Here is a 27,605-nt window from a genome sequence, read left to right as displayed (position 1 = left end):
GGAGATGTGGGATGAGCTACACAAAGTGCATGAAAGATCAAATCTCAGCAATAAGCTTTATCTCATGAGAAAGCTGTATCAGTCTAAGCTGTGTGATGGCCAGAATATGCAGGACTATAAAAGAAACACCCTAGATACTGGGGAGCGCCTCAGGGGCATTGCAGAAGATATTAAAGATTTTCATGTTGCTGCACTTTTACTAAGTGGCCTTCCAGAAAGGTATGACACACTTCTCACTGGGACAATATGCAATTTTGTGACACTCATATAACACGTATATATGTCATGTTTAAGGTTTGGATAGATGGTTTCATGGAGGTACCCAATACATTTATTTACTTTTTGATAATTTTATACAACTTTATCTGAAGGTAGCAAAGATCACTATATACTCCTACATGTGTAGGTGTACATATACAGATTACAGATGACACTAGTAATAACAGCCCACTAATAACTGTTACCAGGGATCTTAAAGACACAAGAGAAAATATATTAAAAAATAAAAACAGACGTCTGGTGTAAATACAATGTGACAAATATAGTGTGTGGGTTGAATAACCACTGTTTTTGATATATGGGATGGGACGTCAGAATAGCAGTGAGCAAAACTCATTACCTTAAGATTTCCAACATTCTTTAACAATAAAAAATTGGAAACAAAAAAAAACTTTGAAGAATCTGTTGTATGCCCCACTGGAGAAAGAATGATGGACCGCTCACATGATCAAGCTCCTCATACTGTATTCTTTGCATATCCACTACTCACCATAAGAATGAAAAAAAGGATGACATAATTGACAATGTGAAGGAATAAAAAAATTGACATTTTTCGTGGGTGTTCAGAATTAAATCAGATCTTTTTGTCAATTATGAGCTTCGTGTTATTTTAGCAGAGCAATTCTCATATAAAATAATGTAGCCTCCGTGGAAAACGAGAGAGGAATTCTCATCCAGCTTTTCTTACTGATGGTTAGGATCATATCATAACAAGATCTCCTTCTCTGCTCCCCTCTCATCTCCTCTTCCCACCATTGCATCCAAGATTTCTCCCGTGCCTCCCCCATACTCTAGAATGCTCTGCCACAACACATCAGACTCTCGCCTCTCTTGACAAGCTTCAAAAGGAACCTGAAGACCCACCTCTTCCGACAAGTCTACAACCTGCCGTAACCCTCAGTCTGATGCAGCGCCGCACAATCAGCTCTACCCTCACCTACTGTATCCTCACCTATCCCTTGTAGACTGTGAGCCCTCGCAGGCAGAAACCTCTATCCTCCTGTACCAGTCTGCGCCTTGTATTGTTTATGATTATTGTACTTGCCCTATTATGTATACCCCTTTCACATGTAAAGCGCCATGGAATTGATGGCGCTATAATAATAAATAATAATAATAATAATAATAATATGTTTCTTGGTCATGGAAACTGTCAGAAAAGTTGGCTCAAAAGATTACACAAGTCCTAACAATAGATTATAGCTGACTCAGTGGAATGATGTTATACTGATACACATGTTCAAAAGTAAATAATAAAGTCTATGGCGAATTTCAAGTTCCAGCAATGATGAAAAAATACTTACAGATACGATGGATTTGTATTGGACAAGTGCAAAACATGAGAGTCAACCGGCCGAACAGCTGCTAATATATCCTGTTCAATTGCCATTGGAAGAACGGCATAACCGCAGTAGTCAATGTGCTCCCCTATAACACAAAACAGAATCCTAGATTTGTCAGCAGTAAGTCATTCCCCACTGTGTGGTACATATACAACTTCATCAGTTATGGTGCTGCCTCTAGCATCATTCTCAAAATGCCATATTGCACTAACAGGACAGTCATGTAGGAAATGGTTGTCTTCGTATGAATCTTTATTTTTTGTACTTGGGGAAGAATCATGGCCAATGATACTTAGAAAGATTTCAATTGCCTGATTACGTATTGAAAGCAATCAAGGAGAGAAGATTTCTGTTCCTGCAGGCTGCCAACAAGCATAAAGAGGTGTGCCGTAAGGAAGAAGGGTGAAAAATGGAGCACATTTCACCCTTAAAATTGTGATATTGAACAGAACGGGATGAAGTAAAATAGGGATGTGATGGTAAAAATAACTAGTATTTAGCAGTTTTCCATGTGAGTGTCCCTTTGAGGCACAAAACATGTAACAGATTAAACGTACTGAAGCAATATAAACACTCCGGACCCGATTAATCATTTGCCCTTTATTGAAATCACTTTTCTTTCTTTGTCTTATTGTAGTCAATGACTTTTTTTTGCACAAATTCTATAAAATGGCGCACATGATTCATAAATTTGACATAGCATTAAAAAATGCTCCTTTTTGTCTTTATGCAGTTCTTGTAACTTTTAAGCTCCAGAAGTTGTAAACCCTTTAAAAAGTTGCAAAATATACAACAAATATGAAAATTCCTCCAATAACTTTACTCTACAGGGAAACTGGAGTGAGAGGAGTCAAAAAAAAAGGAAAAAAAAAGCAACATTTGGGAAAAGTCACTCATTATGATTCCACCTAAAACATCTATATACACAACGTTGCTGAGGGAAAAAAAATAAAAAAAAATTAAATAAAAACAACTTTAAAAAAATGGTGCAGAATGTATAGAGAATAAAGTGCACATTTTAAAGTCACTAAAACAAAACAAATTATTCTAGCAATCTAAATAGTACATTTGGATAAGGAGTCACTCCACCTCCCCTCTTTTAAGGTTATACCAGCATTTCATCACAAAACGTTTGAGCTTGTCTGTGGAAATTTGTGCCCATTCAGGCAAAAAGATTTGTGAGATCACATGCTGATGTTGGATGGTTGGGTCTGACTCAGTTGCTGGTCAACGTCTCAATGGTGTTTGATGGAGTTGAGGTCAGGGCTCTTTGCAGAGCCAAGTTCCTCCACACCCAAACTCATCAAACCATGTTTTAATTTACTTTGTTTCATGAAAAAAAACAAGTGGTCACTGGAACAGATAAGGAATTTCCTGCAATGATTATCAAAACACAAGAAACAATCAGTTGAGATGTCTCTTGTATACTGTAAAATTTACATTACTCTCCTCTGGAAATATGGGATCAAGACTCGGCAATGGAGCACCATCCTTTTAAATCACGGTAGTGTCTACTACAGTATACTGTATACAGCTATCTCAGTCTCAGATTCATCCAGTTTGTCAAAAAGGGAAACATGGTTCATAACGCCAAAGAACAGGGGCGGCTTGTATCTCTGCAGTGAATGATGCATCATACAATCAAGTGATCTTTCAACTTGGTGGTCCCGTTCTGCGACTTTATGTGGTCACCGCCTTGTAACTAACATGTTGTTATTCCTAGACATCTTCAATTGCACAATAATAGCGCTAAAGCATCATTCAGACGTCCTTTAATTTTTTCCATGTGAGAAAATGAAACTGCTGCATCTAATTTTCAGAACACTGATTTTGGTCCATGTGTCCATTTTTATTATCAGCATGTTAAAAAAAAATAAAAAAAACACGGCCTATGAATCTAAGTGAGCGAGTTGGATCTGTGCCTCATATCAAAAACGTCCATTTTTTTTTTCGAACACTCAGTCTTCAAAAAAGAAAACAAAATTCCCACACACAGACACTTGAACAGCTCCATAGGCATTAATAGGTATATGTTCTATTTGTAAAAATCACATATAGAGCATATATACGAAAAATGGATGTCTTAATGAGGCCTTAGGGGTACTTTGCACACTACGACATCGCAGGTGCGATGTCGATGGGGTCATGTCGAAAGTGACGCACTTCCGGCGTCACTCTCGACATCGTAGTATGTAAATCCTAGCTGATACGATTAACGAGTGCAAAAGCGTCGTAATCGTATCATTGGTGTAGCGTCGGCGAATTCCATAATTACGCTGACGCGACAGTCCGATGTTGTTCCTCGCTCCTGTGGCAGCACACATCGCTGTGTGTGAAGTCGCAGGAGCGAGGAACATCTCCTACCTGCGTCACCGCGGCTCCCGTAGGATATGCGGAAGGAGGGAGGTGGGCGGGATGTTTACATCCCGCTCATCTCTGGCCCTCCGCTCCTATTGGCCGCCTGCCATGTGACGTCGCAGTGATGCCGCACGACCCGCCCCCTTAATAAGGAGGCGGTTCGCCGGCCAGATCGACGTGGCAGGGTAGGTAAGTGCATGTAAAGCTGCCATAGCGATAATGTTCTCTACGGCAGCTATTACAAGATATTGCTGCTGCGACAGGGGCAGGGACTATCGTGCTCGGCATCGCAAGCATCGGCTTGCGATGTCGTAATGTGCAAAGTGCCCCTTACAGTTGGCTGGAGCAGATCTAGCAAATCAGAAATTTTACAAACTGAAGATGAAAACCTATTATAGTAATTTAATTTATAACATTTACTGCAGGATTTTTACATTAGAATTACTGCAGCAAATATGAGCTGGAGCGTCCACACTAAACTGTGCGGATATCTCTACTGTGCTACTTCTGTACAAAAGAAAAACATATACCGCCAACCTCAATCTTCAGATTTGGACAGGTGAAATCCATCACGAATATCTACACCATGAATTTTGTTTCATTGTTTAGATAAAATAATTTCATAAAATCTCATCTGGTACACTAAAATGTGGTGGATTTGCCATCTGAACTGCAAATCCACTGTGAATATGTCCCATGTGAATAAGCCCTAACGATGCCACATTTAAAGTCAAAAAGCAGTTTATCATAGGTGTCCCTGAAATGCATGAAATTTTACAATTAGTTTGGGTAGCAATAGAGAAAAAATATTATTATTAGTAGGCCTAAGAGTCACTACCTAGGTCTTTGTACAGGTCTTGATGCCCGATTCTGAGCTGTGTACCTAATGAGCAATTCCCCTGATGAATCCTAGTGGAGGAAACGTGTTAGGCGGCTTTGTGGACTTGTTAGGGCTTTTTTGTAGAGGAGGGTCAGATTTGGACTGCCCATGTTAGGGCGGGAGTCTGGGTGATACAAGGTTAAGCATAGACTCGTCACAGGTTTAGAGCTCAATGCCTGGAGAAGGACCGATGCCATGCGTCACCATATCAATGACCCTACCGTATGAGACCTACCTCTATGGGTGAGACTGTTTTATTTTTTACGTCACCACTGTGATATTTATTTATTATCTCATCACTATGACAAATAGTTGCCAGTAAATTCACCACTGTGACAGTGTAGGACAATATATTTACACACCCTTTCAGAGCCTGGCTGTGTTGGAAGGCATTCTGTGCTTATGGGAGGTTTTTATAAAACTCAGCTGATATGCTAATTTGGGAGTTCTGAGGTCTTTTGTTCCTAGGAGCACGGGATTACAATATTGATTTTCATATTGTCAGGCGAGGATGAAAATATCAAAAAGGTTTATTCAGACATAAATTTATATTAATAACTTTATGACATACCTAACATCTAATTCTGTTTTATATGAAAATTCCTGAATTAAATTTATGCTGATATGCGCATGTTGTAGCAATGGTATTGGTGTAACTTTCTGAGTTGCCTACAGAGTTTATACTGCTAACCTGTTGACTTGGATATAGGACCCTGACACATACTACATGTATTCTAGACGGTCACATTGTATAATAGCGATATCCAAGTCAATATTTTTTGTCCAATGGATGGGAGATAAGTATGGATACACTTGTATTATGGCATTTTAGTCACTTTTTGCACTTTATGATATTTAGATAAAACATAACTTTTATTGTTACTTTATCAGATTATAATTTTTTCCTCTATTGCTGCCCAAACAAATTGATTTTTTGAGGAATCTGTGCAAACACTTATTGTGGTTGTCTGCTGTGCTGTTATTATAACTTTTACGATTAAATTAATTTGCTCATTTGCTGATTTAAGTGATTATTTGACTTCTTTGAAACAACATTCCAGAAAACCTGCAGAATTTTAAATTATGGACTTAAAAAGCAATGAGGGGTATTTACTTTGACCGTTATTTCATATTCTGGTCATAATCCATAGTACGCCATATTATACGGAAGCCATAGGCCTAAATATGCACTATAACTTTAAGCAGGTGCATATAGTTCTCTTGGAGGTGGGTAGCCCTGAACTCTCCTGATAAGCACAATTTGTTTTAGTGGGGTTTTTTTAAAGGGCAGCACAAAAAATAAAAATTGAAAAACTGAATTTTTGCACACACTTGCACAGATAGACATACTTTTGGCTTATTTTTAATATAATTCTGTCCAATAAGAACCCCTAATGCGGGCTGTCAACCCAAATTTTGCAGCATTAAACTAGAACTATAGTTGGTGCAGGCGATTCAGCTGCACCTGAGCCCTGGCGCTTTGGCAGCGGGAGGTTAAGGGCTAAAAGCTCTTTGTCCCCTGTTAGAATACCAATACTATTAAAGGGGTGGTCTACTACTTGGGCAATTCCTTTCTCCATGCGCATGTTTCCCTGATTTAGGCCTTGTGCGTATACTGCGTTTTTACCTGCGGTTTTGCTGCAGAAATTTTTTGAGAATTGTTTGCAATCTTTCTGCAGACATTTCCCAGCAAAACCTATGGGAAAAAAAAATAGCTGTGCGCACACTGCGTTTTGTTCTCAAGAAAATTCTTTCTGCAGAATTTCTTGAGAAAATGTGCATGTCACTTCTGTTCCGCAGGTACCTGCGGTATTCAACTCCATTCACTGTAATGTAATCGCGAAATACCGGGGGTATACCGCAGGTAGCAAATGATGTGCGGTATACCCTTGGTATAGCCGCGGTTTACCTGCGGTAATTTTTACCTGCGGTTTGCAGGGGAGTGATGTCATTATGCCAGGAAGAGGAAGCGGAGCAGAGAGTAAACACACACATGTCAGACACAGACATATAGTAAACACACACATCACTCTCACACAGACATATAGAATACACACACATATCACACTCACACACAGACACGGACATATAGAATACACATACAAATCAAACGTGCATATATATAAAAAAAAAAAAAAACGCGGCCTCCGCTGTCTTTTTACCGTCCAGCCGAGGTAAACACACAGCGGCGGCCCAGTATTCTCAGGCTGGGGAGGGCGAGGGACAGGGTTAATGCCTCCCACCTCCCGCAGCCGAGAATATCAGCCCGCAGCTGCCCCGGGACTGTCGCATCCATTATGTGACAGTCCTGGAGTGTCCCGGCTCTTCCAGATTGCCGTGATGCGGTGGCAATTCGGGGTAATGAGTTAAATGGCAGCGCATCACTGCCATTTAAGTCCAAGCTTAATCATGGCAGCATCTATGAGACAGCTTTCATGATTAACCTGTAAGTAAAGTGAATAAACACACACACCGAAAAATCCTTTATTTTAAAAAAAAGACAAAAAGTCCCTCTTTCACCATTTTATTAACCCCCAAACACACAGCTCCGGCGTAATCCACCGAGGTCCCACGTCGCTTGCATCCAGCTACGACTGACACACTGTACTGAATGCAGCCTCGTAACGAGACAGCAGAGAGGTAACCACAGGTCATTTCCCATGGTCGGTAATGTGAACACACTACCGCTCGTGAGAAATGCAGTGTGTGCTCACAGGGACTCTATCTATTGATTGATAGAGGACAGATCAACCTATTGATTATCTATCCCTCTATCCTTCTATCTATCCATTATCTATTTATTTATCTATCTATCCCTCTATCTATCTATCCTTCTATCTATCTATCCATTATCTATTTATTTATCTATCTATCCCTTATCTATCCATCTATCTATCCTTCTATCCATCTATCTATCTATATATCTCTCCATCTATCTATCCATTATCTATCCATCTATCTACCCTTCTACCAATCCTTCTATCTATCCATCTATCTATCTATCCTTCTATCTATCCATCTATCTATCTATCTTATATATCTATCCATTATCTATCCATCTATCTACCCTTCTACCTATCCTTCTATCTATCCATCTATCTATCTATCCTTCTATCTATCCATCTATCTATATATCTTATATATCTATCCATTATCTATCTATTTCTTTATGTACTGTATCTATATCAGAAGGAAATTACCTTTTTTTTTTTCCTCTTTTTCAATATGCTTTATTTATAAAAAACCGCAGGGACCAACCTGCGGAAAAACCGCGGCAAAACCGCATGCGTTTTTTTCCCGTGTTTTTTTACGCAGATGCGGTAATCTTCAACTCCCAGAAGTTTCTCAAGAAAAATCACTTTTCTAGTGCGCACATAGTCTTAAAATGATACAAATACTCACCTCCGGTGCCAGAAATACCAGACTGGAGGGGAGAATAAGTTTTATTATTTTAAAAGGGGGAAATATATGAATTGAGAAGAGGTTGTCAGAGTCGTGGACAACCCCTTTAAAGACAGACCTATGATAGTTGGATGACCTGTAGGATATTTTGCATCATCCCCCAGGCTTCAAGGTACGCCAATGAGCATGCATGAATGCTTAAAGATGTTGGGGGGTTATTCGCTTAATGGGCAACGTATCTCATTAACCTATACTGTATGGCGTCACTATCAGCTTTATGTACTACATATTGACACTGGATGACACTTTTAAACCGTGCTAATCAAAGCATATTTATTATTATGTCAGTAGCAAATTTGAATATGTGAAACTTAGCAATAAATCTTATTAAAGAAAAAATAGCCTTTTTCTCACTTATCAGCAGCCTGTAGTGTCCCTTTCCCCATAGGCTCTTACAAAAATAGAAGGATGAGGAGACGTTTATGATTCAAGGTTCTTACTTATATGGCGTCTACATACTCTGCGGCATTGTCATCACTCACTTGTACATCATTATGTAGGTTACCTATTAGGTTGACTCGTCCTGGTGCCCGAGCATAAAACAATGGTTCACTACCAAATTTGGAGATAAACTTTTCCTTCAGACTCAGCAACCTGTAGATTTAAAAAAAAAAAATAGAAACATTTTAGTTTTAAATTGAAATCAGCACAAGGCTAAAAGTACATAAGGATCATATTTACCTATACAGACACTTTTTTAGATACCCTACAGTATGTGTGAATATATATACAATGGGTGAATTAAGTGTTGAATACGTCATTAATTTTCTAAATAAATATATTTCTAAAGATGCTATTGGCATGAAATTCTTACCAGATGTCGATCACAACCAATCCAATCAGACAAAGAAAACAAACAAACAATAGCTGTCCATATATTTATTGGTGTATAATAATGAGAAGTGACACAGGAAAAAAATGTATTGAACACGATTACTGAAATTCAATGAATACTTCGTACACAAGCCTTTGTTGGTGATGAGAGCTTCAAGATGCCTCCTGTATTGAGAAACTAGTCACATGCATTGCTCAGGTATGATTATGGACTATTTTTCCACACAAACACCCTTCAAATACTGAAGGTTCTGTGGACTCCATCTGTGAACACTGAGCTTTAGTTCCTTACTTAAATTTTCTATTGGATTCAGGTCAGGTGATTGGCTGGGCCATTCTAGCAGCTTTATTTGCTTTCTCTGAAATCAATTGAGAGTTTCTTTGGCTGTGTGTTTGGGATTATTGTCTTGCTGAAAGGACTACTTTCGTTTCATCTTTATCATCCTGGTAGATGTCAGCAGATTATTATCAAGAATGTCTCAGTACATTTATCCTTCCTTCAATTATATGAAGTTTGCCAGTGCCACACCATGATGTTCCCACCCAAAAACTTCACTATTGGCATTGTGTTTTTGGGGTGATATGCAGTGCTTTTTGTCTTCCAAACATGGTGTGTATTATGGCATCCAAAGAGTTCAAGCTTAGTCTCATCTGACCAGACTATATTCTCTGAGTATTTCACAGGCTTGTTTAAAAGTTGTTGAGCAAACTTTAAGGCTATGTGCCCACGGGAGTTTGTACCTGAGGATGTATCCGCAGCTCCATCCGCAGGTTTCCCGCAGCTGCTCCCCAGAATCCACAGCTATTTTTAGCTGCAGTAGTACAGCGAAATAGCTGCTGTAAACCTGCGGACATTCGTGCGGCTTACCTGCGGAAGTCCCGGCCCTATCTCCATAGTGCAGAGCTGGAATTTCCGCAGGTAATTCCGCAAAAAGAATTGACATGCAATTACGTGCGGCTGCGGGACATCCGCAGCATGTCGCGCAGGCGCATATATCCGCAGCATGGACACAGCACTCCCCATGTCCCATAGGATAACATGGGGAGTGTCTGTACATGCTGAAACCTGCGGATTTATCTGGAAAATCCAGAAAATCCGCGGATTTTCCGCAGATAAATCCGCAGGTTTAATCTCCCGTGGGCACATAGCCTAAATGCGCTTGAATATGCTTTTTGTTCAGCAATGGAGTCTTGTGTGGTGAGCGTGCATACAGGCTATGGAGGTTGAGTGCATTACTTATTGTGTTCTTTGAAAAAATTGTTCCTGCTGATTTCAGGTCTCTTTGTAGGTCTCCAAAGGTCGTCCTTGGCTCTTAGACAACTCTTCTGATAATTCTTTTCACTCCCGAAATTTGAAAACTTACGTGAAGCACCTGGTTGTGGCCAGTTTATGATAAAATTATGTTTTTCTACTTAGAGGTTATATTTACTTAGAAAATTAGTGACATGATCAATACTTATTTTACCTGATATATGAATATTTATTGACATGCACATATAAACATGTAGACAGACAGACTAATAGACAAATAGATAGATAGATGCATATTTCTCATACTAGTTTATCAGATGCAGAATACAATTTTATATTTATGTTTAGTACAATATAGAAATTTTGGATTTGAGCAATATGCCTATTTACTCCAGCATCAAAGCTTCTATTCTTGATGGAGCAAGGACTGTAAAAATCAGATTACCTTCATACAAACTCTGTGATGTTCATTCAGCTACACAATAGGTGGTTTATTAAACATTTATACATTTCCATATGAGAGTAATGTATATAAATATGAACAATGCTCCCCCTTGTGGCTGCTGGCACCACTTGCTTGCTTTGTCTGAAATACAAGTCTAACCTTGGTATGGGAGATTGTTTTCAACCAACTTTAGTAGGTATTTCTGGTCCTTTTATGGATGGCCTGTTGAGGGCTGTAGCTTTTACCGCGGCTATCTAATCATCCAAACGAAAAAGTAAACCATTGACAGAATCCCCCTGGTGTTATCAGGCTTCATCCAAGCTTGGACTGGCCCATAGGAGAGCAGGTGAGTAAGTACAGATTTATTTTTATGCTTTGCTTATAATTCGGAATTATATTCTGTAGTGCTTTACACATATCACTGTCCCCATTGGGGCTCACAACCGAAATTCCCTATTATGTATTTTTGGAGTGTGGGAGGAAACTGGAGAACCCAAAGGAAACCCATGCAAACACAGGGAGAACATACAAACTCCTTGCAGATGTTGTCCTTGCGCCTAAAACCCAGGACCAGAGTAACTATGTTAACCACTGAGCTACCTGTCCACTAGATAAAAGCATGTATATATCATTAGAAATATTGTAGATTCACATTGAAGGCATCAAAACTATGAATTAAAACATGTGGAATGAAATACTTAACAAAAAAGTGTGAAACAACTGAAAATATGTCTTATATTCTAGGTACTTCAAAGTAGCCACCTTTTGCTTTGATTACTGCTTTGCACACTCTTGGCATTCTTTTGATAAGCTTCAAGAGGTAGTCACCGGAAATGGTTTTCCAACAGTCTTGAAGGAGTTCCCAGAGGTGCTTAGCACTTTGTTGGCTCTTTTGCCTTCACTCTGCGGCCCAGCTTACCCCAAACCATCTCTATTGGGTTCAGGTCTGGTGACTGTGGAGACCAGGTCATCTGGCGTAGCACCCCATCACTGTCCTTCTTAGTCAAATAGCCCTTACACAGCCTGGAGGTGTGTTTGGGGTCATTGTCCTGTTGAAAAAGAAATGATGGTCCAACTAAACGCAAACCGAATGGAATAGCATGCCGGTGCAAGATGCTGTGGTAGGCATGCTGGTTCTGTATGCCTTCAATTTTGAATAAATATCCAACACTGTCACCAGCAAAGCACCCCCACACCATTACACCTCCTCGTCCATGCTTCACGGTGGGAACCAGGCATGTAGAGTCCATCCGTTCACCTTTTCTACAAAGACACGGTGGTTGGATCCACAGATCTCAAATTTGGACTCATCAGACCAAAGCACAGATTTCCACTGGTCTAATGTCCATTCCTTGTGTTCTTTAGCCCAAACAAGTCTCTTCTGCTTGTTGCCTTTCCTTAGCAGTGGTTTCCTAGCAGCCATTTTACCATGAAGGCCTGCTGCACAATGTCTGCTCTTAACAGTTGTTCTAGAGATCTAGAGATGAGAAGGTGTGTCCAAATGTTTGGTCTGTACTGCATAAAAAATTGATATTATACATTTATATATATATATATATATATATAAAAGTATATATATATATATATATATATAAATAAAACTCACATAGTATATATACTGGGGTGTACATAGAAATTATGAGGCCCTATAGTGACAGTTCTAATTAAGCCCCCCCCCCCCCCACAACAAGAAAAATAATATTCGTTGGAGTCACAGAAGAGCATATCTCACAGCTATACAGTCCTTACAAAGTAATTTTCCTCCTATTAAAGCCCCTTAGTTGTTCTTCACTATGAGATACTCCCATAAAGTATGATGCCAACAACAGATTCCCCAAACATAGTATGATACTCTAACAGTTAATTCCTACATAGTAACATCCCTACACCCAGTTTGATGACCCCAGATTATCCCTCACCCTGCAAAGTATGATACCCCCACAAGTGACCCCAACACAGCCCTCGATACAGTATAATGGACCCATAAATTGTAATGGCTCTTACATGTTCTACACAGTGTGATACCCCTATACAACCTTATACACTGTATGATGATCCCAACACCACCATACATATTGTATAATGCACTGAGCACATAATAATGGCCCCCACATAGTCCTGCAAACTCTATAATGGTCCTAACATAACACTTCAAACTGTATAATAGCACCAAACATAGTCCTCCAAATAGTATAATGGCCTTCACACAGCCCTGCAAACTATAAAATGGCCTCTGTATATCCTTCCAAATAGAATAATGGCCCCCACATAGCCCTGAAAACTGTATAGTGCCCCCTACTTAGCCTTGCAAAGTGAATAATGGCACCCACATAGCCCTGCAGACTGTTTTAGGGCTCCCACACAGCTTTCAAAAATGGCCCCCACTGATTTAGAAAAAAAAAACAAAACTCAGGTCCCTGCATTCCCCCGCTGCTCCGGTCTCTGCAGCGTGTATTCTGAACACAGCACAACTCCTCAAACCTACACTGAGACACCAGAGCTCAGCCGCGCAGGGAGAATGACAGGGGAGGAAGCTCATGGCTCCCTCTTCCACCATTGCTTTCAACTGTGTCAGTACCAAGTATGCCAATGTAAGAGGGTTGGACTAAGGTTATCTCGTTCCTAACCCTGAAGACACCAATCATTTTATTGTATTGTCATGTGGTGCAATGTGAATAGTGTCTTGTGTCTTTTGTATATAATGTCATGTGAATTGTGTTGTATTGTAATGTATAGTACATATAAGCTGTGATGTAGGGTATAAGATTAAAGGCATAGTAGTGTTATAGGTTGGAATGTAGTGTATGAGGTGATATGATAGTAATGTAATGTGTAATGTATAGCAGTGTTCTGTATAGTTGATAGACTGTGGGGCAAGAAATAGTATTTTTCTAATATGATGTATCATAATGTTTGTGCTGTTCTGTGGGCCCCATAGCGGTTGCGTGATCTACCACTATTAGCGGTACGCTACCGTATAGTATATTTACCATAGACTCACATTAGGTGCTATGTATAGTATGACAGTATTGATCTGTTTATCAGGGGTAATGTAAGGGGACGTGTGACAGCTCTATCACCACTGTGGATGTGATGTGAGGTGTAGTGATGGTGCTGCACTTCTACAGATGAGAGGATCAGGATCACTGCTGTCACATCCATTACAAAAATAAATGATAGGAATCTGTCTCAGCACTGACCTCTAACAGCCAATGAGTGTGTAGTGGATGGTCAAAGAGGAGTGCTAGACACTTAGGTTAGCACCGGAAGCTGCATAGTCTGGGAGACCAGCATGTAAAGAAACTGGATGCAGAGAATGAAGTGAAATTCAGAATGGCCATCACAGACAAAGTACAAGCTGACCACTGAGCAGGATCCCAAAAAACCCTGAAACCCTTTTTTTCTCTATATTGGGATTTGGATTTATTACGGGGTCCAAGAGATTGCTGCCTATGGAAAGGCTGCAGTCCAGAGAGGAATAGTCGCAGGCAGGGTCAAAACCAGGAGGTAAAAGAGAGGGCAAAAACGGCAGTCAAGAGAATCGTCAGTAAATAAGGTCGAGAAGGCAGAGGAATTGTAACTGGATTGTCTCGGAGTATATTAATGTATGGAGCCCTCATGTGCGGGCAGTTGACAATTGTTCTCTTAAATTACCATGTATGATTTTGTATCTGCTGTGTTTTCAATAAAAACTAATTGGATTAAAAAAGTAAATAAGGTCGAGGTCAAAACGGAGATGTCAGCAAAGTAATAAACAGCAGGCAGGAGAATCATCAGCAAATCAGGCCGAAGTTAAAATGGGGGACAATTATACAAGGGCAGCAAGAAGACTAAACCAGAAAAACAGCAGTACAGGACTAACAGGAGGCTATATCTAGCAGGGACCAGCAAAAGGCTGAAGACTAAAAAGTGAGTGGTGCTCTCTCATAGACTGAGGCGGGGGGCTGCTGACATCAGCTGGAAAGCACACACAACCAAGATCGACAGAAGCACCGCAGATCACAGCCACACCAACCCTAGTAGGTGGGAGCAGCTGTGCTCACCAGAGACACTGGTACTGACTTCTTCTCCATCACGAGCACTGCCTACAAGGTGAATACAGTGGTGTCTAGAGACAGAAGCCGAAGTCGCAGGAGCAGGCTCTGGTGGAGATATGACAGAATGAAAGTTATAATCAAAACACTAAATTTAAAGCAGTGTTGTATACTACAATACAGCACAGATTAGCCTAAAAAATTGGGATTTTGGGGTTGGACAACCTCTGTAAGTGCTCTATCATGCCCAGAGTACTTATCGCCTCGTCTACATACAGTATTTGATCCCTTGCTGATTTTGTAAGTTTGCCCACTGATAAAGACATAACCAGTCTATAATTTTAAGGGTAGGTTAATTTTAACAGTGAGAGATAGAATATCCATAATAAAATCCAGAAACTCACATTGTATAAATTATATAAATGTATTTGCATTTTGCAGAGAGAAATAAGTATTTGATCCCTCTGGCAAACAAGACTTAATACTTGGTGGCAAAACCCTTGTTGGCAAGCTCAGCAGTCAGACATTTTTGTAGTTGATGAGATTTGCGCACATGTCAAGAGGAATTTTGTTCCACTTCTCTTTGCAGATCATCTCTAAAACATTAAGACTTTGAGGCTGTCACTTGGCAACTCGGAGCTTCAGCTCCCTCCATACGTTTTCTATGGGATTAAGGTCTGGAGAATGGCTATGCCACTCCATGACCTTAATGTGCTTAATGTGCAGCAAGAGATCAAATACTTATTTCCATCACTGAATATTCATGCACCTATATTATCTTTCTATCTATCTATCTGTGCCCCTTTACAAGAACAATATATGGACTTGGTAACAAAATCCAAAATATGGAGCAAACCAACAGGAAAGGATTCATGAATTCCAAGTGGCATAGCTACCGATTCTCACCTGAAAATAAATAGTGTCCAAGTTTATTAGGAGAAGAGGGATATAGTTTGGTTGGTGTTACAACATGGAGCATAACGTGACTATTGATCTAGTCAAAATGTGTTTCTTCATTTTATGAGGTTGGTAGGGGGAGGGGAGTGTGTCACTATCATGAGACTATGCACCAGAAGCTAACTTTTAAAATGATACGTTGACGTACTCAAATCACTTTTTTAATTTTTCATTGTTTTTTTTAGGCTTTGTGCGCACTAGAAAATGGAATTTTCTTAAGAAAATTCCGGACCCTCTGAAAGATTCCCGCACCTGCGGTAAAAAAAACCCTCACCAAAATCTGCATTTGCACGGTTTGGTGCGGATTTGCAGCGGTTTTTCCACAGGTTGGTCCCCGCGGGTTTGTAAAATTATCTATGGCAAAACCCGCAGGTACCTATGGAAATTAAATGACATGCACATTAATTCCGGAGCGGAAATTCTGCGGCAAAACCCGCAGGGACAAAAAATGCAGTGTGCGCACAGCATTTTTTAAGCCCCATAGTTTTTGCTGGAGGCTGACTGCAGAAATGTTATAAACACTTTCTGCAGCATTCTTTCAGCGAAATCCGCGGCACTTCCGCGGCATAATCCGCAGCGTGTGCACAGGGCCTTAAACAGTAAAAGAAGAAGAGAATAAAAAAACAATTGTTTTATGTAATCATGCAAAAACTGGAACATTTTGCTTCACTTTTTCCTTTATCAGAGCACATGCAATTGACTGCACCATGTGAATGCGCCCTTATGATGCCATGTTGGGCTATCCCTATTACGATGAAGATTTTGCTGTAAGTACAGCTATTTTGTCGTGGTTAATGTGTCCCTGGACAATATGACCTTGGTCAGTTTATCATTTGTGAACATAGCTGGTCTAATTTGAGCATATTGGTGGATTTATTAGTGCAACCAGAGATATTTCTCATTTCTTGTAGCTAGGCAAATAGGAATAAAGACATTTCTTTTGGGTCAGGTATAGATTTTGTATCACATTCTCCGCCTATACTCATAATTGACAATAAGGCTATGTGCGCACAGTGCGTTTTTCGCGGCGTTTTTGCGCGTTTTTCGGGTGCGTTTTTGTCCTCAAAACTGCAGGACTTTGCTTCCCCAGCAAAGTCTATGAGTTTTCATTTTTGCTGTCCGCACACATCTGGTTTTTTTACCTGCGTTTTTGAGTTAAAAAAAAAAAAATGGACATGTCGGTTCTTTCCTGCGTTTTTCTGCGTTTTCCCCCCATGCAATGCATTGGAAAAACGCAGCAAAACGCAGAGATCAAAAACGCAGCAAAACGCAGCCAAAAACGCACCAAATCGCGGCAAAAACGCATGCGTTTTTTGATGCGTTTTTTCGACGCAGGTGCGTTTTTGTGCGATTTAGCGGCCAAAAACGCACAAAAACGCAGCGTCAAAAAGACGCAGTGTGCGAACCTAGCCTTAGAAATGAGAACGGTTTATTGGATTACAATAGGGTGTAATGGGAGTATATTCCAGGCAGGATTCTAATAGGTATTTAAAAACATGTATCCGTGCCTTGATCTTTGGCATTTATCAGCTTTGAATGCAAGTATTCCCACAATATTCTGTACCCGCCTGGTTCTTCAGAATCATTTTTATAGATTTTCTCAGGTCATGTTACAAGGCATCGTCTAGCTGGCAAATTCAGACTTCTGAGTTATGGGGAATTGCTTGGAGGAAATTGCAGCCAATGTGAAATATCAGTTTCTTCCATTTAACTGCTGCACGAGACCGCCAACCGCTGCGAGCAAACTGCAAAGCAGTAATTAAAATGCTGCGGTTGGGTACAGACGATATCATTATATTGTTATTGCCTCACAATGATTTGAGAAGTATCTCCCATTTACGTCATTCATAAAGACTATGTGGTTTAGGTGCCAAAGGAGATTTACCAGTTTTTGCAATGTGAAAATCAAGTTACGACAGAGAAAATAAAAGACAAATTGAATCTCAGATAAATCGCAGAGAAGGAGAGGACTGGCACCAACTTACTAATTGCAAGTTAACGAACCATGAGTAATGATTTTACGTTAGTATACACTCTACAGCACAAAATTAGCAGAACAAATAACAGCAGATCATTAGCGTGTAACCAGCAATCATTCAGATCAGCGCAATGTCAGAGAGAAGCCGATTCTAAGGTTGGGTTTACACATTACCCATTTATTGTGCTTTCAAACCATGCAATTTTTCCAGGTGAAATACTGCTAAAATGTAAAACTGTATATGTTTTTGACCACACAGTGAAAAGGGTCTTGTGTAAATGTGCTGCATTAAAGTATTGGAAGCTAAGGAGGACTACATACACCAATCCATCAGAACATTAAAACTACCTGTCTAATACAGTAGGGGGAAAAAGTATTTAAACAGCCACCAATTGTGCAAGTTCTCCCACTGAAAAAGATGAGATTTGCCTGTAATTGACATCATAGGTAGACCACAACTATGAGAGACAAAATGAGAAAACAAATTCAGAAAATCCCCTTCTCTGATTTGGCAAGATTTTGTTTTTGCAAATTATGATGCACGATGATGATGCATGATAAACATGCAAGATTTCTGGCTCTCACAGACATGTAACTTCTTTAAGAGGCTTCTCCGTCCTCCACTCATTACTTGTAGTAATGGCACTTGTTTGAACTTGTTATCAGTATAAAATACACCTGTCCACAACCTCAAACAGTCACACTCCAAACTCCACTATGGTGAAGACCAAAGAGCTGTCGAAGGACATCAGAAACAAAATTGTAGTCCTGCACCAGGCTGGGAAGACTGAATCTGCAATAGGCAAGCAGCTTGGTGTGATGAAATCAACTGTGGGAGCATTAATAAGAAGATGGAAGACATACAAAACCACTAATAATTTCCCTTGATCTGGGGCTCCATGCAAGATCTCACCACGGGGGGTCAAAATGATCACAAGAACAGTGAGCAAAAATCCCAGAACCACACGGGGGGACCTAGTGAATGACCTGCATAGAGCTGGGACCACCGTAACAAAGGCTACCATCAGTAACAGACTATGCCGCCAAAGTAGAACTGTTTGGTAGAAACACAATTCGTCGTGTTTGGAGGAGACAGAATGCTGAGTTGCATCCAAAGAACGCCATACCTACTGTGAAGCATGGGGGTGGCAACATCATGTTTTGGGGCTGTTTCTCTGCAAAGGGACCAGGACGACTGATCCGTTTACATGAAAGAATGAATGGGGCCATGTATCGTGAGATTTTGAGTGCAAACCTCCTTCAATCAGCAAGGGCATTGAAGATGAAACATGGCTGGGTCTTTCAGCATGATAATGATCCCAAGCACACTGCCAGGGCAACAAAAGGAGTGGCTTCGTAAGAATCATATGAAGGTCCTGGAGTGGCCTAGCCAGTCTCCAGATCTCAACCCCATAGAAAACCTTTGGAGGGAGTTAAAAAGTCAATGCTGCCCAGCGTCAGGCCTAAAGCATCACTGCTCTAGAGAAGAGCTGCATGGAGGAATGGGCCAACATGCCACCAACAGTGTGTGCCAAACTTATGAAGACTTACAGAAAACGTTTGACCTCTGTCACTGCCAACAAAGAATTTATAACACAATAATGAGATGTACTTTGGTTATTGACCAAATACTAATTTTCCACCATAATTAGCAAAAAAATCTTGCCAAATCAGACAAGGTAATTTTCTGGATTTGTTTTCTCATTTTGTCTCTCATAGCTGTGGTCTACCTATGATGTCAATTACAGGCCTCTCTCATCTTTTTAAATGGGAGAACTTGAACAATTGGTGCCTGACTAAATACTTTTTTTCCCCACTGTATCATGTAGGTCTCCCGCTCGCTACACAAACAGCTCTGACCGGTCAAGGCACGGCCTGTACATACACGGTGTCCTGTGGTATCTACCACCAAGATCTGCTCTGATCCTTTGATTTGCGAAACAGAGTGATCATGAATCAGAATCGTTTTTTCCAACACACTCACAAATATTAGATCGGATCAAGATCTGAAATATGCTGAAAAGTGCCAACATCGTTAAAGAACACTGCTAGTCTTCAACATTATTAAGTTAGGTAAGAAAGGTCCAAGTAACATCTACATGAATGAAAAGACCCAAGGTTTCCCAGCAGAATATTGCCCGATTGTATCACATTGTTTTCACCAACTTGCCTCATTCCTATAATGTATCCTGCTTTCATGTTTTCCTTAGGAAAGCAAGCAAAGTCTGATGGCCGGCCAAATAATAAAAATCAGATGAGATTTTTCAAGCCAAACCCTCCTCTTCCATTGATCCATGGTTGTAGAGTCAGTCTGGGCACTTCCACCCGTCTGCAGCCTCACCGCTCCAACCTTTCAATCATTGACAGTACAATCCTTTTTTATGAATTTGTGCTGCAATAGCTCTTCTGTTAGATTGTACTGATGAGTTAGCCTTCCATTTTCCACTGGCATCAGTGATCCCTTAGTGCCCACGCCCCTGGCGCTACTTCACAGGTTGTCCTCTCTTAACCCACTTTTGGTAGGTACTAACCAGTGCAAATCAGCAATAAAAACAAAATAATTGGCTGATCGAAACAGCTACTTTCTATTGCATAACTCACGGGAGCTCAGACAAATCATATCCATACAAAAGTAGGAGCAGTTATAGCTACCAAAAACCCTTCATTGAGCATTTCAAAGTGGCAGAGCATCTTGTTGATGCGTTCAGACCTTACTGTCGTAATCATAACATGGAGTTTAACCCCATAGCGACGGCCTAACGTCTCAAGACGTCGGAAAAACAGGGTACTTATTCTGTTCCGACGTCTTGAGACGTCAGGCCGGAAAAAGCTTGTAGCGCCCCCCAGTGACGAAAAATCTCGGGGGTTTCAGCTACCGGAGGTAGCTGAGACCCCTAAGATTATGAATCGGGGTGTTTTTTTTGGACCCCGTTAATGCGATCGCCGGTATACACCGTATACCGGCGACAACATTAAAAAAAAATAAATGGCCGGTAAAATTGATTTATTTCTCATCTGACGTGATCAAACATGTCAGATGAGAAATAAATATGAGCCCTTAGTGCCCCCAAAGCCCTCCGGTACCGGAGAGTCCCCCCACCACCCCTACCCCCCCTCCGGAAAATCCAAGATGGCGCCGACGCGCGCTGAAAACTCCCGCCGCCGCCGGCTCTGCATTCATTTCCCTCCGATCTGAAATGATCAAACATTTCAGATCGGAGGGAAATGTCCTCCCCCTGACCCCTCCTCCGGTCCACCGGAGATCTCTGGTCCCCGGAGCCCCCTCCGTTCTCCAGAGCCGCCTCCCCCCTCCCCCCTCCGGAGCGTGGAAGATGGCGGCCGCATTCATCCTGCACTTTCTGCCGCATGTGACACGTCACATGCGGCAGAAAGTTGTCCCCAGGTCCCGCCGTCGCCCCCCCCCCAGCCCCCGGTTTTACGTTACCTGGCTGCTGGTGCTCCTGCTCCGGCCCCGCGATCACAGCACGCCGCCTCCTTCTTGAAAGCTGACGGCGCATGCGCAGACAGCGGCTGTCAGCTGGAATCCTGCTGACGTCGCTACTGCACAGGCTACTCCACTGTGGACCGGGGGAGGGTGAGTGCGGTAATCTGCAGTCACACTCCTCACATGGAGAGACTGCTGTTCTAGAAAATGGGGGTGTTACGGGGGGCTGTCTGATAACCTAAAGGAGTATCAGACAGTCAGGGTCCACCGTGCAAAAACTCTGCTGCAGACTATGGCAGAGTGCAATACCTCTGTTAACTCACAGAAGGATATAATAAGTAAGTAAAGCAATTCCTCCCTTACTTGGAGGGTGTGTGGAATGATCTGTTAATAATCACAGAGACAAAGGCAATGTGTGCGAAATGGCACCTACCTAGGTCCGCTCTTCTAGTGGTGCAAAAGAGACGAACAGCAGCGTAAGCCGCACAAAGCTCCTACCTGCGTTCGCTCCACTAGTGTGCGAGGACACGAACCACTAGATATGGCACCTGCCTAGGTCCGCTCTTCTAGTGGTGCAAAAGAGACGAACAGCAGCGTAAGCCGCACAAAGCTCCTACCTCTGTTCGCTTCCCTAGTGTGCGAGGATACGAACAACTGCCAGACGCAGTATAAGGAACGTTACCCTAGCGGCAACGTCCACCTACGAGTCGAACCACAAGGCCCAGCCAGACCATGTGCCTCAGGCACCTGCCTATGTCCGCTCCCCTAAGAGGTAAGGATACGGACAGCAGCCGAAGCTGTAAGGTATAAGAACGCTACCCTGCCGGTTGCGCTCACCTAGCATAGACAGAGGAATGCCTAGAGGAACGCGCACAGAGCGTCTACTCTTATGCATGAACCAAGAGGACTGAGCGCCATGCGGCGTGTGTCAGGGTCTTATATAGACTCTGTGCCTCATCCAAGATGGAGGACACCAGAGCCAATCCGCTGCCAGAACGACAGGAGTGACGTCATGCTGGCCTATCACCGAGCAAGGCATCACAAGCACATGACCAGCGACCAATCGGCATAGAAGGTGTCAGAGACATGTGACCTCGTGTCAGCGATGATGTCACCCGCACATGTGCAATGGCTCCAAGATAGGACTTAGTCTCCGGCGCTCGCACATGTGCAGTAGCAAGAAATCTGGACTTAGTCTCCAGCGCTCGCACATGTGCAGTAGCAAGAAATCTGGACTTAGTCTCCAGCGCTCGCACATGTGCAGTAGTAAGAAATCTGGACTTAGTCTCCAGTGCTCGCAGCAACCGTAACAGTACCTCCCCCTCAAGGGCCCCCCTCCCGGCGACGCAGGTAATCGGCAACTAAGTTGGGAGCATGGACAGCCTCCTCAGGCTCCCAAGAGCGATGTTCCGGGCCGTAACCCTCCCAATCTATCAAGAAGAACCTGCGCCCTCTAACCATCTTAGAACCAACTATGGCTCGTACCTCATAGCTAGAGCGAGAGGAATCAGAGGCAGGAGAGTGCACTTCACGAGCGTGATTTAAAATAGTCGGCTTTAGCAGTGAGACATGGAATTTGTCATGAATCTTAAGATGGACGGGTAACTTCAATTGGTAGACTACAGGATTTACCTGTCGAAGAACCTCATAAGGACCCAGGAAGCGAGGAGCAAATTTGACAGAGCTCACTCTAAGTCTCACGTGTTTTGCAGAGAGCCACACAAAGTCCCCTGGAGAAAAGACAGGAGCCGGGCGACGAAACCGATCGGACACCGTCTTCATACGGTCCTTAGCTGCTTGGATCGACTCTTGAGTCCGATCCCAAACCTCTCTGGCATTAGTTGCCCAGTCGGCCACAAGAGGAGGAGGTGCAGCAGCGGGAAACGGTACCGGTACCCTAGGGTGTTGCCCATTATTGAGTACGAACGGTGTCTGCCCAGTGGCCTCAGCCAGCGAATTGTTAAGGGCAAATTCTGCCCAGGGTAGGAGAGAGGACCAGTTATCGTGGTTCTCAGCAACAAAGTGTCGAAGGTATATAATCATAGATTGATTGGTACGCTCAACCAAACCATTGGTCTCCGGATGGTATGCCGAAGAGAGATTCAACTCAATTTGCAGAAGGCTACAAAGATCTCGCCAGAAACGGGAAGTAAATTGCGGGCCTCTATCACAAATGATACGATCTGGCATCCCGTGAAGCCTAAAGACATGCTTGAGGAATAGTTTGGCTAGTACCCTGGAAGATGGGATTCTCGATAACGGTACGAGATGAACCATCTGGGAGAAATGGTCCGTAATGACCCACACAAATCTATGTCCCTGTGAACATGGAAGATCACCCACAAAGTCCATGCCTACCACCTCCCATGGTCTATCTGGCACTGGTAAAGGATGCAAGAGTCCAGCCGGTCTCTGCCGTAATGGACGGTTGCGAGCACACGAGTAGCAGGAACCGACATATCTCTTGACGTGGCTGGCTAAGTGTGGCCACCAATACCACCTCTCCAGTAACTCTCGTGTCCGCCTAATACCAAAATGCCCACCCACCTTTGAGGTGTGGGCCCATGACAGTATATCATTCTGTCGATCAGGCGGAACAAAGGTCTTGCCCGGTGGGATTTGGTCTAACGTCACAGGGGAGAGCGTATGAAAAACCCTGGAGGGAAGGATAAGACGAGGTTCGTCAATCTCCTCCTGGGTAGAAAGCATAGAGCGAGACAGGGCGTCTGCCTTGTTATTCTTACTCCCAGACAGGTAGTTGATGGAGAAGTGAAAGCGGGAGAAAAACAAGGACCAGCGGGCTTGGCGAGGATTCAGACGCTGAGCGGTTTGTAAGTACGTCAGATTCTTATGGTCTGTATAGACCTGGAAAGGATGTTTCGCTCCTTCCAGCAAGTGACGCCACTCCTCCAAGGCTAATCTCAAGGCGAGCAGTTCCCTATCCCCAATGGTATAGTTTCTCTCTGCTGGTGAAAAGGTTTTCGCAAAGAAGAAACACGGCCTTTTTCTACCTGCACCGTTCTTTTGATACAAGACCGCACCAGCACCCACTGAAGAGGCATCAACCTCTAAGAGGAAGGGCTTACTCTCATCGGGTCTTTGAAGAACGGGAGCAGTTGAAAAGTGTCTTTTTACTGCCTCAAAAGCCTGAGATGTCTCAGTAGACCAGGCTTTGGGATTAGCACCTTTCTTAGTCAAGGCCACCAAAGGGGCCACCAAAGTAGAAAAATGGGGTATGAACTGCCTGTAATAATTTATGAATCCTAAGAAGCGTTGCACCGCCTTCAAGGAATGAGGTTCGGACCATTGCAGGACAGCAGAGAGCTTCGCAGGATCCATAGCCAGGCCCTCTTGTGAGATAATGTAACCCAAAAAAGGCAATGAGGACTGCTCGAATACACATTTCTCGAGTTTAGCAAACAATGAGTGCTCCCTTAAACGGGAAAGGACACGAACGACATCCTGACGATAAGTCTCCAGATCAGGAGAAAAAATCAGGATGTCGTCCAGATACACCACTACTGAGGATAACAGTAAATCCCTGAACACATCGTTTACGAAGTCCTGAAATACTGCGGGTGCATTACATAACCCAAAAGGCATGACGAGGTATTCATAGTGACCGTCTCGGGTGTTAAAAGCGGTCTTCCATTCGTCACCCTTTCGAATTCGTACCAAGTTATACGCACCCCGCAGATCCAACTTTGTAAAAACTTGAGCTCCTCTCAATCTGTCAAAGAGCTCCGAAATTAAAGGTAATGGGTATTTGTTCTTTATTGTGATTGCGTTGAGACCCCTGTAATCTATGCAGGGACGCAAATAACCCTCTTTCTTCCGAACAAAGAAAAACCCAGCTCCCGCGGGAGAGACAGACTTACGAATGAACCCCTTCTCTACACTCTCTCTTATATAGGTCGACATGGCCTCCGACTCAGGTATCGACAGGGGGTAAACCCTGCCTTTAGGTGGAACCGAACCTGGGATAAGGTCTATGGCACAGTCATACGGCCTATGGGGTGGAAGAACCTCAGCACCCTGTTTGGAGAACACGTCAGCGAAATCCAGATAGGGTGTAGGTATGGGAGAGAGATCAGTAGATGCAACCGCAATGACCTTAGGTGGTAAGGGAAGACATCGGGACTGACATTTCGAACCCCAACTAATAATGCTGTCAGACTCCCAGTCAATGTGAGGAGCATGAGTCCGAAGCCATGGGAGACCCAGAAGGATGTCGTCTATACCCTCAGGCAAAACAAGAAAAGAAATCTCCTCTATGTGACCCTGAGACAGGGAAAGGCGCAAGGGAACTGTCCTCAATGTAATGGAGTCAGACAACATAGTTCCATTAACAACACGGACAGGAATAGGCGCCTCTAACATGATAGAGGGAATATTGTGTCCCTTTACAAATCCTGAGGACACAAAAGTCCCGTCAGCTCCGGAATCCACAAAAGCCATAATAGGCCATGTATTCTCAGATAACGAGAGCTGACCTGGGATACAACACTTAGAGGGTGCAGAAGACGTCTCTAGTAACCCCCCTCTAATGGTTACTAGGCCAGGGAGTTTCCCTGACGACTAGGACACTTGTTGGCATAGTGCCCAGCCTGACGACATACGTAACATATAGGAGGACCAGACTTGCGTAGTCTGGAAGACGTATGACCTAACTCCATAGGAGTGGGAGATGTTTCAGATGCTGAGGAAGATGGTAGTGGACCCTCAACAACTGGAATAGCCCGATGCTTAGGGCGTGAGGAAGAGACCTCGAGTCTATGTTCCCTATGTCGTACGTCGATCCTCGTTGCCACTGTTATCAAGTCTTCCAGAGAAGCAGGGACCTCACGAGTAGCAAGAGCATCCTTGACATAGCCTGCCAACCCTCTCCAGAAGATAGGAATCAACACCTTCTCTGGCCAATCTAGTTCTGCCACCAGAGTTCTAAAAGTAATGGCATAAGAACTAGTAGATAACGAACCCTGAGATAGATCTAACAGTCTCAGGGCCGCATCATGGGTAACCTGCGGACCCATGAATACCGCCTTAAGAGCATCAAGAAAGTCTTGATGTCTCAGAGTAACCACATCAGAGCGCTCCCATAGGGGAGTCGCCCATTCTAAGGCTTTGTCCTGAAGTAAGGAGATGATAAAGCCTACTCTGGACCTCTCCGTAGAGAAGCGAGAAGAGTTGACCTCTAGGTGTATCTGACACTGACTAATGAAACCACGACATGATCTGGCATCGCCAGAATATCTGTTTGGCAGAGCAAGTCGAGGATCATGTGCAGATGTCACCATGGTCTGAGGTTTATCCTCTATACTCTTGAGCCGTGACTCAAGTACTTGTATGTAACGGTGTAACTGCTGATATTCTGCCATAACTGCCAGACCCTTGGCTCAGTCCTAATGTTACGGGGGGCTGTCTGATAACCTAAAGGAGTATCAGACAGTCAGGGTTCACCGTGCAAAAACTCTGCTGCAGACTATGGCAGAGTGCAATACCTCTGTTAACTCACAGAAGGATATAATAAGTAAGTAAAGCAATTCCTCCCTTACTTGGAGGGTGTGTGGAATGATCTCTGTTAATAATCACAGAGACAAAGGCAATGTGTGCGAAATGGCACCTACCTAGGTCCGCTCTTCTAGTGGTGCAAAAGAGACGAACAGCAGCGTAAGCCGCACAAAGCTCCTACCTGCGTTCGCTCCACTAGTGTGCGAGGACACGAACCACTAGATATGGCACCTGCCTAGGTCCGCTCTTCTAGTGGTGCAAAAGAGACGAACAGCAGCGTAAGCCGCACAAAGCTCCTACCTCTGTTCACTCCCCTAGTGTGCGAGGATACGAACAACTGCCAGACGCAGTATAAGGAACGTTACCCTAGCGGCAACGTCCACCTACGAGTCGAACCACAAGGCCCAGCCAGACCATGTGCCTCAGGCACCTGCCTATGTCCGCTCCCCTAAGAGGTAAGGATACGGACAGCAGCCGAAGCTGTAAGGTATAAGAACGCTACCCTGCCGGTTGCGCTCACCTAGCATAGACAGAGGAATGCCTAGAGGAACGCGCACAGAGCGTCTACTCTTATGCATGAACCAAGAGGACTGAGCGCCATGCGGCGTGTGTCAGGGTCTTATATAGACTCTGTGCCTCATCCAAGATGGAGGACACCAGAGCCAATCCGCTGCCAGAACGACAGGAGTGACGTCATGCTGGCCTATCACCGAGCAAGGCATCACAAGCACATGACCAGCGACCAATCGGCATAGAAGGTGTCAGAGACATGTGACCTCGTGTCAGCGATGATGTCACCCGCACATGTGCAATGGCTCCAAGATAGG

At 43.0% G+C, this 27,605-nt stretch overlaps 1 protein-coding gene across 1 annotated transcript in view; it reads right to left on the bottom strand.

Moving 5' to 3' along the window:
* GALK2 (galactokinase 2) overlaps positions 1-27,605 on the bottom strand; it is a 374,056-nt gene that overhangs the window by 313,910 nt on the left and 32,541 nt on the right. Inside the window, exons 2-3 of the mRNA XM_075345810.1 lie at positions 8,828-8,916; positions 1,584-1,707 (exon numbers count right to left, since the gene is read on the bottom strand). Coding sequence (XP_075201925.1) covers positions 1,584-1,707; positions 8,828-8,916 — 213 coding nt within the window. The remainder of the gene's footprint in view (positions 1-1,583; positions 1,708-8,827; positions 8,917-27,605) is intronic.

Source organism: Anomaloglossus baeobatrachus, chromosome 4 (genome assembly GCF_048569485.1).
Source record: "Anomaloglossus baeobatrachus isolate aAnoBae1 chromosome 4, aAnoBae1.hap1, whole genome shotgun sequence".
Taxonomy (NCBI): domain Eukaryota; kingdom Metazoa; phylum Chordata; class Amphibia; order Anura; family Aromobatidae; genus Anomaloglossus; species Anomaloglossus baeobatrachus.
Note: the sequence above shows the minus strand (reverse complement) of the source record. Positions and strands in the feature narration are given on the sequence as shown.